General features: G+C 34.1%; 1 protein-coding gene across 2 annotated transcripts; it reads right to left on the bottom strand.

Moving 5' to 3' along the window:
• Nucleotides 1–6910: 6910 nt before the first annotated feature.
• RERGL (RERG like) lies at nt 6911–16303 on the bottom strand. 2 transcript variants are annotated; one of them, XM_029955364.1, is made up of 5 exons: nt 16226–16277; nt 15139–15195; nt 11369–11442; nt 10276–10424; nt 6911–7526 (listed from the first exon to the last, which is right to left on the bottom strand). In XM_029955364.1, the coding sequence occupies exons 1-5, from the start codon at nt 16275–16277 to the stop codon at nt 7244–7246; spliced, it is 615 nt and encodes a 204-aa protein (XP_029811224.1). In that variant the 3' UTR covers nt 6911–7243. The 2 variants fall into 2 exon arrangements, with proteins under 2 accessions (XP_029811224.1, XP_029811225.1); XM_029955365.1 differs by lacking the exon at nt 15139–15195 and having other exon boundaries at nt 16226–16303.
• Between the last annotated feature and the right edge of the window lie 349 nt (nt 16304–16652).

Below are 16652 nucleotides of genomic sequence, written 5' to 3'. Positions count from 1 at the left end.
TTATATTAAACACTTTTTAACATCTTATTTACTTGTCATTCTTCATGTTCTTAAAAAAATCTTGTTTTATATCAATGCCATTTAACTGATTTTCTGTAATGCTGATTTGACTCTTCATTACCAAAAATGCAGATTTTCAAGTCTGCTTTAGACTTTCTATTTTAATTTTCACTTTTAAAATTATGTTCAGATATATACTTTCCCCTTTCATATTACTATTGCTGTGTTTTTGTGTTAAGAAATATTTTCAAGAATCCATTATTTTTAATGAATGTGTATGGTGGGGGAATTAACTGTTTTATGTTTCTGGATCTCTCTAAAAAAGAAAGATGTTCTAGGGTCTGGACTGCCAACCCATGGGGCACCTTTCTTATCCTTGTCTTTGTCACCCTCTCAATCATTATTTGGGGAAAGGAATGATGTGGCTCTCTTGGCTCATCTCCAGCAGTCTGGCTATTGTGTTCATTTCAGGATAATTTCTATGCATAAACAAGATTGATGTAGTTGCCTGAGCTTTTTGAGGTGGGAGGTTGTTCCCAAACTTGCCACCTTCATTTTTCAGGGAAGTTTTATTTTGCTTTATTTTGTTTCCTTTTTAAACAAATGCTACACACACAAATAATAGTAAGCCACATCGCTGAGCCTCTCCCTAACATTCCAACAACCATCATCAGTGTTGGTCTTTAATAAGCACTGTCCTGGCTACTGCCTCTTTTCTTATTCTTCTAGCTATGAAGATTGATTGATTGATGGATGGATGGATGGATGTTTATGTATTTTGCGAGAGAAAGAGAGAGACAGAGAGACAGAGCATGAGCAGGGGTGCGGGGGGCAGAGAGAGAGGGAGACACAGAATCTGAACCAGGCTCCAAGCTCTGAGCTGGCAGCACAGAGCCCAAAGTGGGCCTCAAACTCTCGAGCTGTGAGATCATGACCTGAGCTGAAATCGGCAGCTTAACTAACTGAGCCACGCAGGTGCCCTTTTTATTATATTTTTTAAATGTTTATTTATTTTTTAATTAAAAAATTTTTAAATACATGCCAATGCGTCCAAATTAAAGTTTTTTCATAGTTACCACTTACTAGTGGTTCTATAAAGGTAAAATAAAATTACTTAAGCCATGTTGTTTATATTTTCCTTATAATAGGATATCAAGTTGTTTAAAGATATTTTAATAAAATAACATCATTAATCAAAGCTCTGGGCTTATCTTTTATCATTTTCCAAAAACAATGTTTGGTGAGTGTCCTCAACTAGATAAAAGAGCAGTAGATGTTACTTACAGAAAAAGAAGTAACAAAAGCATTTGCTGCTCTATTCCTGACTTTTAGAACACTGAATATCACAAACTAACATACTTATTTTAACAAGTGAAAATGTAGTAAGAGAAAATATATTTTCCAGAATATCTTTTTATTAAATTTTACATCATTTCTTTATTACATGTTATTCAGTACTCAAATTGCATACATTTTGGTTTGGGTACAAAATTCTTCTTTTCTGAAATCCTAGATTTAATTCTCTAGTACTTTATAGATCGCCATGAATTCTTCTTCAAATTCTGATGTTTGCTAGGAACAGTGGGGACATTATCTCATTCCTCAGCCATATTTCTGTTTCATCTGAACTGTTAAATCTCTTTTTTGTCTCATGCCCACTTATTTTAACTATAATGCTATACTAATGAACGACTGACTATTCACTTTTTCTGACTACAAACCTATTGTTCCAACACTTATATGTATCCAGTCATTCCTCATTTTACAATTGCACTATGTTTTTTTTCTCTTCGTAAAGGGATCTATCCTAGAAACTGTCCTCTGTTTTATAATTTTGAATGACACTTTTCTCACATATATCAACCTTCCTTTTTTCTATTATTTTGCTATTTCCTTTATTTCCCTGGAAATAAAGGAAACTCACTTGGTATTTTCTATTCCTTCTGACAGTAGGTTACTCACTTGATATTTTCTATTCCTTCTGACAGTAGGTTACTATCAGATTATAAATAACAACATATCTACATACATATTATATACATATGTAGTAGTATATCTATCTATACATATACACAAACGTGTGTTAATCTCATCTACAAAATGTTATGCTTTAAAAAGACAGTATGAAAAATAATAAATAGTCATTTAGAATTATCAAGCCCATAATTTTAAACTACTTTTACAGGTTTTGCTCAAAACCTCTCTTATTGGGCAATATGACAATGTTAGTAAAATATAGACTTCTTATAGACTAGACTTTAAAATTATCTGACAAAAGTCATCTGACTAGTTATTTTTAAAAGAATTGTTGTTCGAATGAATTAAACATTCTACCTCCAAACAACTCATGAATTTTAACCCCTAGATGTGTTTACGTGTAGGACTATAGGCAAATGATCCAAAATGAAATAATTTATGACCTTGAAAATAAGTTTATATCTGGAAAAAACACCAGTTTGATTTAATACATGCTTGAATGGTCCTATAAAATGGTTTAGACACTACCGCTGTAACTCATGGCCATACTTTCATATAATGGCAAATAATTTCGTCTCTTCATCTTCATTGTTCTGTTTTTTTCTCTTAATTCTTCAGGCCTTGGTGGCTCCAGGATAACTAAAATGTTGGTCAAATTCCATGTTGCAGCTAGCACTTTATAGTCTGTGAATTCCCTCCTTAGAGGAATTTACTTTCCCATTATTAAAAGTAAACGTAAATTGTATCTCTATCCAAAAGAAAGAAAAACAATCTGTTTGGTAGTTTATACATTTGAAAATTATGATGACCTTCTTCTTTATTTGAAATAATATGTTGTCATCATAAAGTATATTTCGAATTTATAGTGTGTCTTTTTTTTTCTTTGGGAATTTAAAGTACTTTAAATAATTTGGGCTTTGCCTGATTCCCCCAGAATTGTAGATTATGACTGATAACTGCCTTTAGAATCCCTAATAGCTAAATTACAATTATTATGCAAAGTCCTACAATAGACAGTTATATGGATTATTAAATGACTTTGCCTTTTTTGCAAACTATAATCATTTTCCTTTATTAGCTGAAGGATTTCATAATTTAAGGAAGATGAGAAACCTATAAGTCACGCTTTCAAATAAGGAACATGGATATTGCAAACATTAAATTCCCCCATAAAAATGTTAAGGCATCATTAAACTAGGTTCAGATTAATACAATTCAGTCAACTCTAGATAGATATCTCCCATAATAAGCTGAAACAATACCTAGTGATCTAAGATGTAAAATATTTTACTACAGCCAATTTATAAACCTATAAAACATACAGGTATCATTCAACCTCTTTATTAATAGTGCATGCCTTGTATTAAATCAAAACCATTTTAAAGGCCCCTCCCTTTGGCATTCCCTTCCTCAGCTGTTGCCCCTCGTTATGTGTTATCTCATTGAAGCTCATCCAAATTGAATGACAGCATCTTTTTCACTAGAAGCAGCGTAGGCAATTCCCAGCCTAGTGATACAGCTTAACTATCTCTGAGATTTATAGACACACTTGCTATCCTAAACCTACAATATTCTATGGTCTCATGTTGATGTATTTGTTTCTCTGTAAGCAGACGTGGTTTTCTCACTTTGGAAAACTGTAATTTATTATTTTTGTAGGTTCTTGCAAGTTGCTTTCCATGTGAATTACATTCACAAAAAAACTGACGTTGGCATAACTTCAAGTTCTAGACTGTTTTGAAGCAGGTTGAAACAGGTTTTCTTTTTTTTTCCCCACAATTTTCCCCAATAAGAAAGCCAAATATTTTATATTGTTTGAACTGCCAAGAGTTTTAATAAGTTACCTGTTCTGGCTACTCTTATCACATAACGACCCCCAAACAACAGCAATATTAATTATGCTCACAAATCTGCAACTGGGGCAAGATTCTGTGGCTAACTCATCTCTGCTCATCTTTGGCTTCAGCCAGTCCAAGGTTAGAGGCTGGATTTGCTCATATATTAAGTGGCTATGTGATTACTAATCCCATGTGGCATCTTCCGCTCGGTGCCTTCAAGGCAGCCAGATTCACACATGTTGACTCGTGGCTCTCAAAGCTAAGTCCCAGGGCAGAGCAGATGGGAACAGCTGAGAACAGAGGACCTAGGAACAAATCGAGCCCAAGCTCCTTTCCCAACCTGGTCTCCTTTTTTCCAGATTGAGGTAAATCGAAAAATAAAGTTGTAATAGATTTAGTGTTCAAGATGATGGTTTAATATACATATATATTGTAAAATGATTACCACAATCAAACTGCAATCACATAATTCACCTATCTATCACCTCACAGTTACCTTTCGTGTGTGTGAGAGAGAACGTTTGCTTGTGTTACTCTGTTCCACTGACTCCTTATAACAGGATGTGTCATCCAAGTCATCTTGACAAAAAATCAGGTGCGATACATAAAATTGTAAAATATATTCAAATATTTGTATCCTTAACAGAGGAATTTTGAAATCTGACTCATCACAGACATGTGTGCATGGAGAAAACTAATTAGGAATTTAGATACCATCTTGACATTAGAGTTCTCTCATTCCACATAAATTAATATGTTGTTTTTCACACCAAATCATCCCAAAGAATCTTGCTTGAGCTGGGAAAATATTTTTAAAGAATTAAGACCAACTCTCTCAAACTGAAATTCTCTAAGAGAATAAGAACAAAATAAAACCAAAAAATAAAATATAATGGTTAAACTGATATATATATTTACATATGTACATACACATATGAAGACAATATTAAAGCTATAAAATATTTAAAAATTCCTATAAGCAATTGACTAAAACAAAGTGTATCATTGAATTTACTAGAATAACATTTACAATAAAAGTTTTTTCTCCTATACATAACAATCCAATCTGAATGTCCCTAGCTGATAAAATTCTTTCCTAAGCTTGAGATTTTAGTGTCAGCCATAAGAGGACTGTGCCTCATTACACAGAGGTTACCATGAAGTTCTTTAGTGGAAGGAAATTATCTCATTTGCCAGAGTTTCAAGAATTGTACTATGTTGTCTACCTTTGGTATGTTACTAAAGGTGGCACGTGGTACAGATTTCTAGGCAGCAATCAGTAGTTTTGCTAGATGGCTAGAGATTAGTATAAAATAAAACTCAATGACAATGATAAGAAGGACTAGAGAAAAAATGTGTGAATAGATTTCTTAGAGAGTATATAAAATATACATATCTTTGTGTATCATGTTAATGTCCATCAGAAAGCATCCACCTATGAGAAGTCACTTTACAACCAGAGGGACACGATGACCTGTCCTGCAGAGATCAACCTGCCTCCTAGCCATCTTTGTGCTTACAACATGGTTCCAGGAAAACAGTTGTCATAGTGGCATGGATGGAAGCAACGGATGGGCTTATAATATGGACTTTGTCTCAATATAGCTGATTGAATATGTCACTTCCAAGTTTCCAACCAGACAGCATTAGAAATGGAGATTCTGCTCTGGATACAACACCATTTCTTTGCAGGTTAGGTGGGTGGCTAACAGGAAAAAAGTTAAATGCTAGCATCCAGGGGCGCCTGCATGATTTAGTTGGTTAAGCACCCAACTCTTGATTTTGGCTCAGTTCATAAACTCCTGGGTTCTCGAGTTTGAGCCGCCAGTCAGGCTCTGCGCACACAGCTTGGATCCTACTTTGGATTCTCTCTCCCTCTCTCTCTCTGCCCCTCCCCAGGTCCCACCCTATCTCTCTAAAAATAAATAAATAGCCTTAAAAACTGCTGGCACCCAGATTTTGCTGTTTCAGGATTTCATCAAGGAGCACAGTTTGATGGCAACATTCCTACTGCCACCTCTGACTTGTAGAGCATAGTCACTTCTGTTCAGCTTCTCAGGGTTGTCTGTACTCCCTCAGCAGTGCATTCCTCACTTTCTTAGCGAAGGAAATTCCTCTGAATTTTCTCAGGCAACACCATCACATGGTGGTTTCCTGGGCCAACCTGCCATATCCGTTCTAACTCCCCTACCTTTATGAATGTTCTGAACTATTTTGTATTCTACCACACAATGTTCTATTATTCCCTCTACTTTTACTCTAGTCTATCATCAAGGCCAGACTTCTAAGGAAAAGCAACTCAACATGGATGAGCTCTAGGTGTCCCTCCTATAATGCGGAATCACAATTCACTGTGAGTAACGCCAAGTCAATGAATTCTCTCATTGCAGCTTAACATTCTGTGTCCCTGGTCCCCCACTTGCCCATCAACCTCTACTCAAGACCTCGTTCCACCTTGGCCCCCAGATTCTTGCCAATACATGTTAGCCAGCATACATAGCACTGCTTGCACTCCCAGTTTAGTTTATAGGAGACATAAGCTTAATTACTAGTAATTTGGCTACAGTTAGGCCTAGCGCCCCAACTTAAAAGGCAGAGAAGCGAAGCGGCAAGGGTACTGAAGTTCAGAGGGCAAACCGTTGATTTCTGAAGGAAACTGCACTCAAATATGAGAAAGTCCAAAAAGTTTGTCTAATACAATATTTCTTTTGAGGCAATAAGTTCTTCAAGGTTATATGTTTACCAACCAGCTTTTGCTTTTTCCCTGTGATGTACGGATCTCTATTATGAACTAAAAACAACCGATCCTTTTGCTATGAAAAGGGTCTTAGCTGTACAAGTTAATTTCTCCGTGCTAACTATCCTTCTTCCATGGAATACAAGGAAAGGCAGAATTTTTCATTATCAGACCAAATACAAACTATACTTACAGACAAAGAATTTAACTCCTTAAAGCCTAGATTATAAGTAAAATAAGTAGTATGAGCAATAAGTAATATCAAGATGTAAGCAATCTCAAGAGGTCACTGAAGTAATGTAAAAGCAGTTTAAAAATTAAATGCATGCTATATATTTATATCCAGAAATAAACATAATAAAAGTAACCTGAGCCCTGTGGAGGGTAGTTTAATAAAATTATTACGCAGAGTTTACACAAAGCAAGCTATACAGCAGTGTGTCGCTAAGTTATAGTGAGTGCTATTTTGTGAGATAAAGAAAAGGCTGAGTGTGAAGCATGAGTGTACAAGAAGATACAAACAACCAAAATGGCAAACTATATCTGTGAAAACAGCTGTGGTTTATATATGGTCATTTCATATCTCTAAGAGAATTATTAGTTGTTTAACTGCATACAAAGGGCTAATTTCATGATCATGTGAATATTTGAAACTCTCTGATATAATAAATCTCCTAGGATTACATGTCCGCTAAACAGATTTCCGTCTCTTTCCAAATACATTATTGATCAGTTTAGCCATGGATTTAGATCCACTGGGCCTCCTCTTTTCTTTGAGTTTGAAGTTTGTCAGGATGTCCTTGATGATTCTGATAAACATCATTTCCACCTCCAGGCACTGCTCTGCCGCAGACAATTCACAGAACTGGCAGCGGTTGTCCAACGCCAGCGTCTGCCCTTCTTCCCAGCCAACCTCTCGCACGTGACAGAGGTCTTGCTTGTTCCCAACCAAGAGCACCGCTGATTCCACAGCTCTGAAACACAGAACATAACTCTGGCCGGATTATTTTGCATCTTGTTTTTTTCATTGAGTAGTTTTATATGAAAATGAATTAAGGACAGAAGCATTATTGTGTGTGTGTGTGTATGTGCTCCTTAGAGTCATATGTAAGTGTATGACACGAATCTCCATTTATTTACAAAAATTATAGAATGTAATATGTGACACAGAAGTAACAAGACTATTAAAGCATAGGATTTGCATTGATACAGACCTATTCTTGAATTATGGCTCTGTTTATAATAAGGCATGATTATTACTTTTCCCACATTCAATTTTCCTACATGTAAAATAATGGTAAAATAGCACCCGTTACACAGAATTCTCATAGAGATTTAATTAAATGATGTATATAAAAATACGTAGCACAATGCCAGGCAGCAAAAGATGCTTACCAAGTATTATTTTTCATTTCCTTATCAACTGAAAGAGAAAGACTAACTAATGTCTCTTTACTGAGTAGTTAGTGTAATTGAACAATTTAGATATAATTTTCCTAGGGAAAAATATTACTCAATACTCATTGCTGTTTGTTTTTTGCTATTATCCATTATACCATACTCTAGAGATAAATGTTATAATCACATGTCCTTCTACAATTTTTCTATTTATTTAAGAAATATGTTTCCAGGGCTCCTTGGCAGCTCAGTTGGTTAGGCATGCAGCTCTTGATTTTGGCTCAGGTGATGATTATGTGGTTTGGAGGATTAAGCCCTGTATCAGGCTTCATGCTGACAGTGTGGAGTCTGCTTGGTATTCTCTTTCTCCCTCTCTCTGCCCCTTCTCCACTCTCTCTCTCAATGTAAATAAATATTTAAAAACTTTTAATGTTTCTTATTTATTTTTGAGAGACAGAGAGAAACAGTATGAGCAGGGGAAGGTCAGAGAGAGAAGTAGACACAGAATCCGAAGACAGGCTCCATGCTCTGAGCTGTCAGCACAGAGCCCGAGCAGGGCTTGAACCCATGAACCAGAGATCATGACCTAAGCCGAAGTCGGATGCTTAACCGACTGAGCCACCCAGGTGCCCCAATATTATTTTAAAGAAAAATTTTTCTTTGTTAAGATAATGTCTTCAGCAAATATCAATATTTTCTCCTTGGTTATAGTGACGCATTTCTAAAACAAGGTTTCATTTGAAGGACAGAGTCAGACCACTAGTCTTTAAATGCCATGAAACTCTGCCAAGTCGTCTACTATAGGGAAGAAATGAATAAATGCAGTCTTCAACTTTATCTAAAAAGATACTGTCTTTTAGGTTCTGCTAAAAGTCAATTTCATTTGCATGATGGTGTGAGTGGTGAGGGAAAAAAATCACTGTATCTGCTAGACTTTTCAGGGTATTATTATTTTTTTCTATAAAATTCAGAAAATTATTGTAAATGATTAGTGGGGAAGGGTTAGTGAAATATTCTGAAGGATGAGTCACAATTAGATGTAATTTTATAAAACAGTAACATATTTTGCTATCCTAGACTATCCACAGCTTGAGACGTGGAAATACTCTAGAAATTACTTAATACATTAAAAAGATTGCCTAAAAAATGGCAAGTATAGGTGTTTTCATTTTTATGTTTTAAGTATTCTTAAGTGATTTTTTTTGATTTGGAGAAATAGCAGAGGAATTTTATTATTATTCCTTACCTAAGTCATTCTTCTTAAATATGAGGCATTTAATGCTTAAAACAATGAAGTTCAAAAAAAATAAACTGTAATATGAGAGGAAATCAGAGCTGTAAGGTACCTTAGCAAAATCAGATCCTTTTCTCCCACCATGCTTGCATCAGTTTTATAATCAGAAAAATGAGGTCTAGAGATTAAAGTGGTTTACCTAAGGTCAATCAGATATAAACAAGAATTTACATCAACTGACTCCAGGGAAACACCCTTTATCAATCATTATCTCATGGTTTCTTGATAGTGGGCATTTAAAATAGATCTAAAAACATATATACCAATTTTCAGTAATAATATTGTGCTTCTTGCTTCCCAGATTAGAATGTTATTTCAGATTTTAAGGGCAAATCTTATTGAGAGCACAAATAATCATTTATATGAATATGTTGAGCAAACAAATATTTTAAGTGGAAAAGGCTAAAATAAAAAAATAAAGAAAATGGAAAATTCATATGTTTAAACTTATATCTACTAAGACAAGAATGGTTTAAGGCAAGTATGTCTTCTCTCATAGTTTCCTTGTGTCAAGACAGTTAATGGGGAATCATCGATCAGTTCTTAATTTTAGGAGGTTAAACAGAGACAAATGTATTCTCACACTTAGAATTTATAATGGCTTGATTATTCAGTCTATTTTGCTTTGATAGATTGAACAACCCAATGAGAAGGAATTGGATGCCAAATGTAACAAATTTGGATTTATTTAGTATCCTTAACATTTTTGTGGGGATGAAAAGACAAGGTAGCAAGTGAACAATCTTGTGTACAGAGGACTGTTTTGCAAGTGAATGTCATGTTAACAGTGGAAGCTGTCTTGTAAAATAGCCATTTACTCAGAGCAAGTAACTGTTTATGACAGCCAGGATATAAAGTGTTCTCATCTTATTCCTTTTACTACATGTGTAACTCCTTTGGAATGGAAGGTGAATTGTTCAGGGCTGTTAAATTTTGTAATTGGAAGGCTGTATTAAACTCTTCCTAATGATGCTTATAGCTATGTGATGATTTACTAAAAGGAAAGGGGAGAAGAACGGAGAATATTTTACCTTTTACAATGACTAGTTTGTGGCTCCCGAATTCTGTAGACCAGTGCTTTAGCAAGAGCGAATGAGGACCTGTCACTGATGTCATACACAATAACAAACCCATCTGCCCAATGCAGTTCACTTGTGAGGGAAAATTTTGCTTTCTGTGGCTGAAAATAAATCAAGCACATTGAAAGTGGTGCAATATTCCACCTGTAATGGACACTTCAAACAATTAATTAACGGAAACCCATTTATCGAAAAAAGACTTTTAGAAGTCAAAGACTGACATTTTCTAAAATGTAGTTTCCTGTTTCTCTCTTCCTTAGCACTCTTTCTTTAAAAAGTGATCAAAATTTTAAAGTAAAGAGGAAGTATAATAAAGTTTTATCTAATTTTATAACTTTTTGCTAAGAAATATTCTCAAGTTTTAAAAAATTTGATAAACTATAATAATTGTCCTTTGGATTAATATTCACACATTTGTTTTGAAAAAGGGGAATATTTTCTATCAATATTAGTAAATGGATTATCTGTTGATATTTGGTACTTGGTTCAGATCAGTAAAAAAAAAAAAAAAAAAAACACTGATAAGCTAAAAACATTTAAGGGATAGTTTACTAAATGAATCTGTCCCATAGATTTATTCTGAAATCCTGAATAGCTCACCATTCCTTGTATCATTTATATAATCTTATTTTAATATTCTTATCTTGGAATACAAAGGGGTTTGTCCTAAAAGTCTAATTACTTATGCTTTATTGACAGTGGTACGTTACAAGTGCAACTTAGTGAAAATATAAACTGAATTGATAAGCCATTAAACTATTAATTTCTCATAGCTGCACTGTGACTTCCTAGAAATATAAGTGCAGCCTAATGTTGCTGCTTTAAGCAATGCTATTTTAAATAAAGATTTTTACAATGATAATTTCTGTCATACTTTACAGAAAAGCTACATGGAGTTTATAATATTAAAATAATCTCTTAAAATTTTAATTAAAATTGAGAACAAATTCTAGTTTTAAGACTGCAACTTTACATTTACGCTTACCCAATATTATTCAAATCATGATTGAAAAAATAAAATAAAAGAATATTTTGTTTTACTTACTTGAGAACAAGGGTCATATATTTCCAGGTTCAGTTGCTTCCCTTCCAAATACAAATGCTTACTATAGATAGATTCTGCAAAATATACATAGATTCCTTGTCAATATGGAAATACTCTAGTATTCAATAAAATTAACTCACAATTGTATCCCAGTCTTGCAAATTCAACCGGTCAGATTTTAGTGGAATATTACAGTGACTTTTTAAAACTGTTAGTGATCAACCACATGTATTTGTTATATTTGTTCATATATATATATATATATATAACAAATAAATTTTTCCACCATATCTATTTAACTACATGCTTTTGTGTTTATTTACTTATCTTCCATCCTATAACTATGGATGAATTATCTATGTTTCTAAGGCCGATACATTCAGTATGAACTAGTTACCATTTCCTCTGATCTCCGAAGAACATAACTGCACCAATTCTACCTCTTTCTTCTGCATCATAAACTGTCTTTCTCTACCGTACTGTTACTAACAGCTGAATTTCTCCTAATTTAACAATCTTTTAGAATCCCCAATCTCTTCAACTATTGCCACATTTCTTTGCTGGTCTTTTAGTAAGGATCTACAACCTCTGTGTCCAATTTCTCTCTCCATCAAGCTTTTTGAATTATTCCAATAAGACTTTTGTTCCAATAACTTAAATAAAACTTTATATCAAGGTCATGGTTTTAGATTCAATGGCTAATTCTATGTCTATTACTTGCCCTAATAGCATTAGTACAGTTGATGGCTCCTGCCTCCTTATAATGTTTTTTCTTTGTTCTTTGTTGTTCTATGTTAATATTTTTTATTTGTCCCACCATTTCTTCTCACACCCGACATGGGTCTAGTTTATGGATCTCTTCTCTATCTATACTCCCTTGCTAATCTCATTCAGGATTTTATACAATTATTGCTGATGAACCCAATTTATATCTATAGCCTAGACCTCTTCCTTGAACTTCAGACACAAACAACTGCTGCTATTGGACACCTCCCATTAGATACTTAATGGATGTTCAACCTGAAAACACTTAAAATGGAATCCCTGATTCCCTGAAAAGACTGTACCTTCCACAATTTTCCATTTCATTAAATTACATACCCATTACTCCAAATTATCAGGTTAAAAGCCTTAAGTCATCCATGATCCTTTCTTTCTTTTATCTCCCATATTTATCCTATTAAAAAATCCCTTTTACTCTTTCTATAAGGTATATTTTGAATGTATTTGTTTCTCATCATCTCATTGTTAGTACACTGATCCAAGCTATCATTACTTTTTGTTTAGATTATTACAAAACCTCTTAATTCATCTCTCTGCTTTATCCTCTTTCCTAACCCCCTTCTTGTGCCAAGTCTATTCTCAACACAGGAGCAAAAGTGAGCCTGGTAGCCAAATCATATCCCGTGTCTGGCTAAATCTCTCCAATGGCTCCCCATCTAAATTTGATAAACCAAAGTCTTTAAAACGTCTGGAAAGTCTCTCATCACTTCTATGACTTCTCTGGGTATACTGTCTCAAATTATTTACACACAAACTATACCATCCCCCATAGCATTCTTCCACATTTTTCAGAATTTTCCAGATTTTGGGAATTGTTTCTTCTGCCTGGAATGTAGCCCTCCAGATATATTCATGGCTCAGTTTCATCACCTTTATGATGATATGACCTTTTTAGTAAAGTCTACCCTGCCTACCCTGTTTTACATTTAATTTTAACATACTATATTAGTGCCATTCCCCCATATTTTTTCTGTCATAGCATTTATCATCATATGACATAATTTATACTTAATTTTCTAAATTAGCCCTTCCTTCCATAATATACATCTTGTAGGGACTTGGATATTTGTCTATTTTGTTTAATACAATAGCCTTTCTACCTAGAAGAGTACCTGGGACATGGTAGGTGCTCAATATTTGTTAAATGAATAGAGGACTTCTTTTCTGTAACTGTTCCTCCAGAGTTTAATAAAAGACTTACTTCTCTCCAAAATGTCACACCAACAACAACAAAAAAATCATGACCCATCCTGGCAACATAACCTATAGTTAAATGGAGACAGCAAGATTTGGGGAGCTAACTTCAGGGGTTAGGGATGAATTTTATCCTTTTTGGTTACATTTAATGAAATTTATTATAGTTTCATTAAGCTTTAAAGTATGTTTTCAGACAATTATTTGTAACTTCCCAGGTTTACTACTGAATGTGAAGCCTACACGTTCCTTCTAGACATTTAAAAATATCTAATCAAAAATCAAAAACTGCCAGCAGGGGCCACTAACTCTAAACTTTCTAGAATGTTATTGTTTCCCCTTCTGGCCTTCATTTACACGATGGAATCATTTTTTGTCAGTTTGTCCCCATGCAGTGATGACCTTTTGTTCATTTATTTGTCTTTTCAAAATGTCTCTAAGTCATATTTTTTTTGTTTAATGGAAATGTACCAGCCAGAAATGTATATACTTCATTTGTTTATGTAACTATATCCTATAAAAGATTAAGGTGATTTCTGTTGTTGTTGTTGCTGTTGTTATTTTTGGGTGTGGTTTTATTTATGTTCTGTTTTATAATTCTGAAACATTTTCTCATGCCTGACTCTCAGTTTCTGTTATATTGACTTTTCTGACAGAGGTTTTGAGCTGAGAAATTAAACAATAGGAAGTTCTCTTTCTATATATTTCTTCTTTCTTTAATCAGTTTTCAAGCACTTTCCTTAAAATGTTTGCAATGTCATATGGATTGAAGTAGTATGTTAGATATATGTAGAAAGCAATACAATGTAATAACTTAACACTAGTTTCTAAAATTCTGCAATAATGCTACCTCATTAATGGAGGCTTTTATTTCTCTTTGGTGGAGGAAATTATTTTTATGGAAAAACACACTTTCAATTATAACTTCCTCTTAATCTAAGAATTATTAAACAAAAAAATCAAAATCATTCCCCTTTCTTCCAATTCTCATAGTTTTTTAATAAATTTGTTGTTCATGTTTAAAAAACAAAAAGCAAAATCAGTTTTCCCCATGCCTTAAATCAGGTGAGATATTAGTACCAGTTAGTATTACTATTGATTATTAATATTGGTACTAATATTGATTAATTGCTGAGCCAAAAATACACTCAAAACTCTGGCAAAATTGCTTACTTTTTATTAATACCCAACTGTAGTATTTCCCATATGTCTTGCTAATTCTGATCAAAATACATTTAGAGCAGAGTTGGTAAATTGATTCTAAGATTATATATTAAGACACCTGTTTTAGAATTGCTCTGAAACTTAGATAAGCAACCTAGATAACTGTGATATGATCTTTAATCGAGGTATAATTTTCCTGTTATTTTCACACAGGAATAAATTAAAATAAGCTTTATTTTGTAGTTACAAGTGCTTTTATAATTAATTTGTCCTCATCTTTCAACAGATGTTTATTCAAAACTGTTTCATAGTTTACAAAAATATTCACACTGACATGCTTCATAATTTTAGGAGGGGGGAATCTCAGTTTTAATGTTTTTCTAATTCTAGACAGAAACAAACTGACTTCCTAATCCATCTCACTTAACATCAAATTGGGTGAATTTTATCATAAACATACATTCTATTCAAGTACCTATTTTGGTGTTTCCAACCAGAATATGAATAAATAAGTTGCTGAAAAATGCAAAAATGGAAAATTCTACCAACATGCTTCAGTGATCTTAAATGTTGCTTAATTAAAATGATGACATTTTAAAGGTTAAAAAAAATCTAGAGTGGTGACTTACCAAAATTAGAAGCATATTCTCCAATGAATCTCTTGGTAAGAAACCTTACTGTAAGGGCTACAAGACAAACAGGCTGGACTTAGGGTCTTTTCTGCTTTAGGATACAGATAACTTAGTTATGTACATAACGTTTTATCTTTCAGCTCAAAAATTACCAAGCATTAGTGCAGACCTTAAAGCTTTATTAAATTCTAGTCTAAATAATAGTCAGCAAGATTTTCACTGTACAACCATAAAGATTAAAAGACTAGAAAGAAAGTGATCTGCCTATTTAAACCGCTATGTAATTAATTCATGAATCCAAACAGGTAAGACAGCTTACTTTGTGTAACAGAAACAGGGTTCTCATTAAGTTTGAGATTCAAGAACTGTAACATCTCTGTATATTCTTTAACAGATTAAATCTGGCTCTAATAGTAACATGGACAATATCACACATTTATGTTTGTTTGTGAGGATATAGGGACCTCAAAACCCAGAAAACAGAAGAAAGACCCCTAGTGTTGGTTTATCTCGTTGCAGCCCCTGGTGCTGGCCAGTTGTCACGGTTCATTAAGATCAGGTAGCTGCATTGGTGGCATTCTCACCACCATCATAAATGAATCAAAATCAAAACCCAGTAAAATAAAACAAAACGGTGGCTTCCAAAGTCAGGGCACCTGCTGCTCAGTCCCCAGGCATCTAGAAAGCCACGCCATCCTAGGTTTTTTCACCTCAGCGATGTTGCATTTACAACCTAATCCACAGGTCTCCTTGTGCTCCTCTCCACCCTGAATCTCGGAGAAGAATCAGTTCAAGGCGACTATTTGGCCACTCGTGGATGTGAGAGCAGATGTGTTAGAGTGAGAAGGAGGTGGGATGGTGATGGAGGGGTTTACTGTTCTTCCTACAAATTAATAGTTCAGTTATCTTTCTCAAAGTGTCTCTAATTCTATAAATATACAGTTAATTGCATTACCTCATCATAAAAATGAAAACTCCTAATGAAAAATAACATACATAATTTTATAGCTATATTTACCTATTAGGTCAATACATTTTCCACCCGTCTTGCACTCTGCACTGTGCCACAGGACACAGGACTCACCAGATTTGCCCGTTCCTTCGCCACCCAAGACAGCAAGCTTCACATCGTTCATCTTGTTTCTCTGCTCCTTCTTGGTCAGACCTGGGTCTTTTGGAGCTATACTGACTTGAGTCCACCCAGCATGTGCTTTTTAAAATCCCTTTTACTAAAGCTGCTATCATCTCTCTAGGCCAGCTCCGCCCCATATTCCTACCATCCAATAATAACTTTAAAAATGTTTGCCTGGAGTCTTTTTAAATATATTCCATTAAAAAAATAAACATTACAGTTACTATTCAGACATAAATATTCTTAAGTCAATAGTTAAAAATTTCACAGAAATTCTGCAGAAGATTCTCAAGTAAGTTAAGAAAGCCTAGCTCACAATCCTCTATTTTGATGTACCAGGAATTTACCTTTCTAGGACCTAGAAAAATGATTTCTCTAA

This window comes from Suricata suricatta, chromosome 10 (genome assembly GCF_006229205.1).
Source record: "Suricata suricatta isolate VVHF042 chromosome 10, meerkat_22Aug2017_6uvM2_HiC, whole genome shotgun sequence".
NCBI lineage: Eukaryota > Metazoa > Chordata > Mammalia > Carnivora > Herpestidae > Suricata > Suricata suricatta.
This window is presented reverse-complemented; position numbering and strand designations above follow the sequence as displayed.

Coding starts and splice junctions, on each gene's coding strand:
- RERGL (XM_029955364.1), bottom strand. CDS start 16,277: ATGAACGATGTGAAGCTTGCTGTCTTGGGTGGCGAAGGAACGGGCAAA. Junction 15,196..16,225: donor CGAAGGAACGGGCAAATCTG/GTGAGTCCTGTG, acceptor TTTGTCTTGTAG/CCCTTACAGTAAGGTTTCTT. Junction 10,425..11,368: donor TATATGACCCTTGTTCTCAA/GTAAGTAAAACA, acceptor ATTTATTTTCAG/CCACAGAAAGCAAAATTTTC.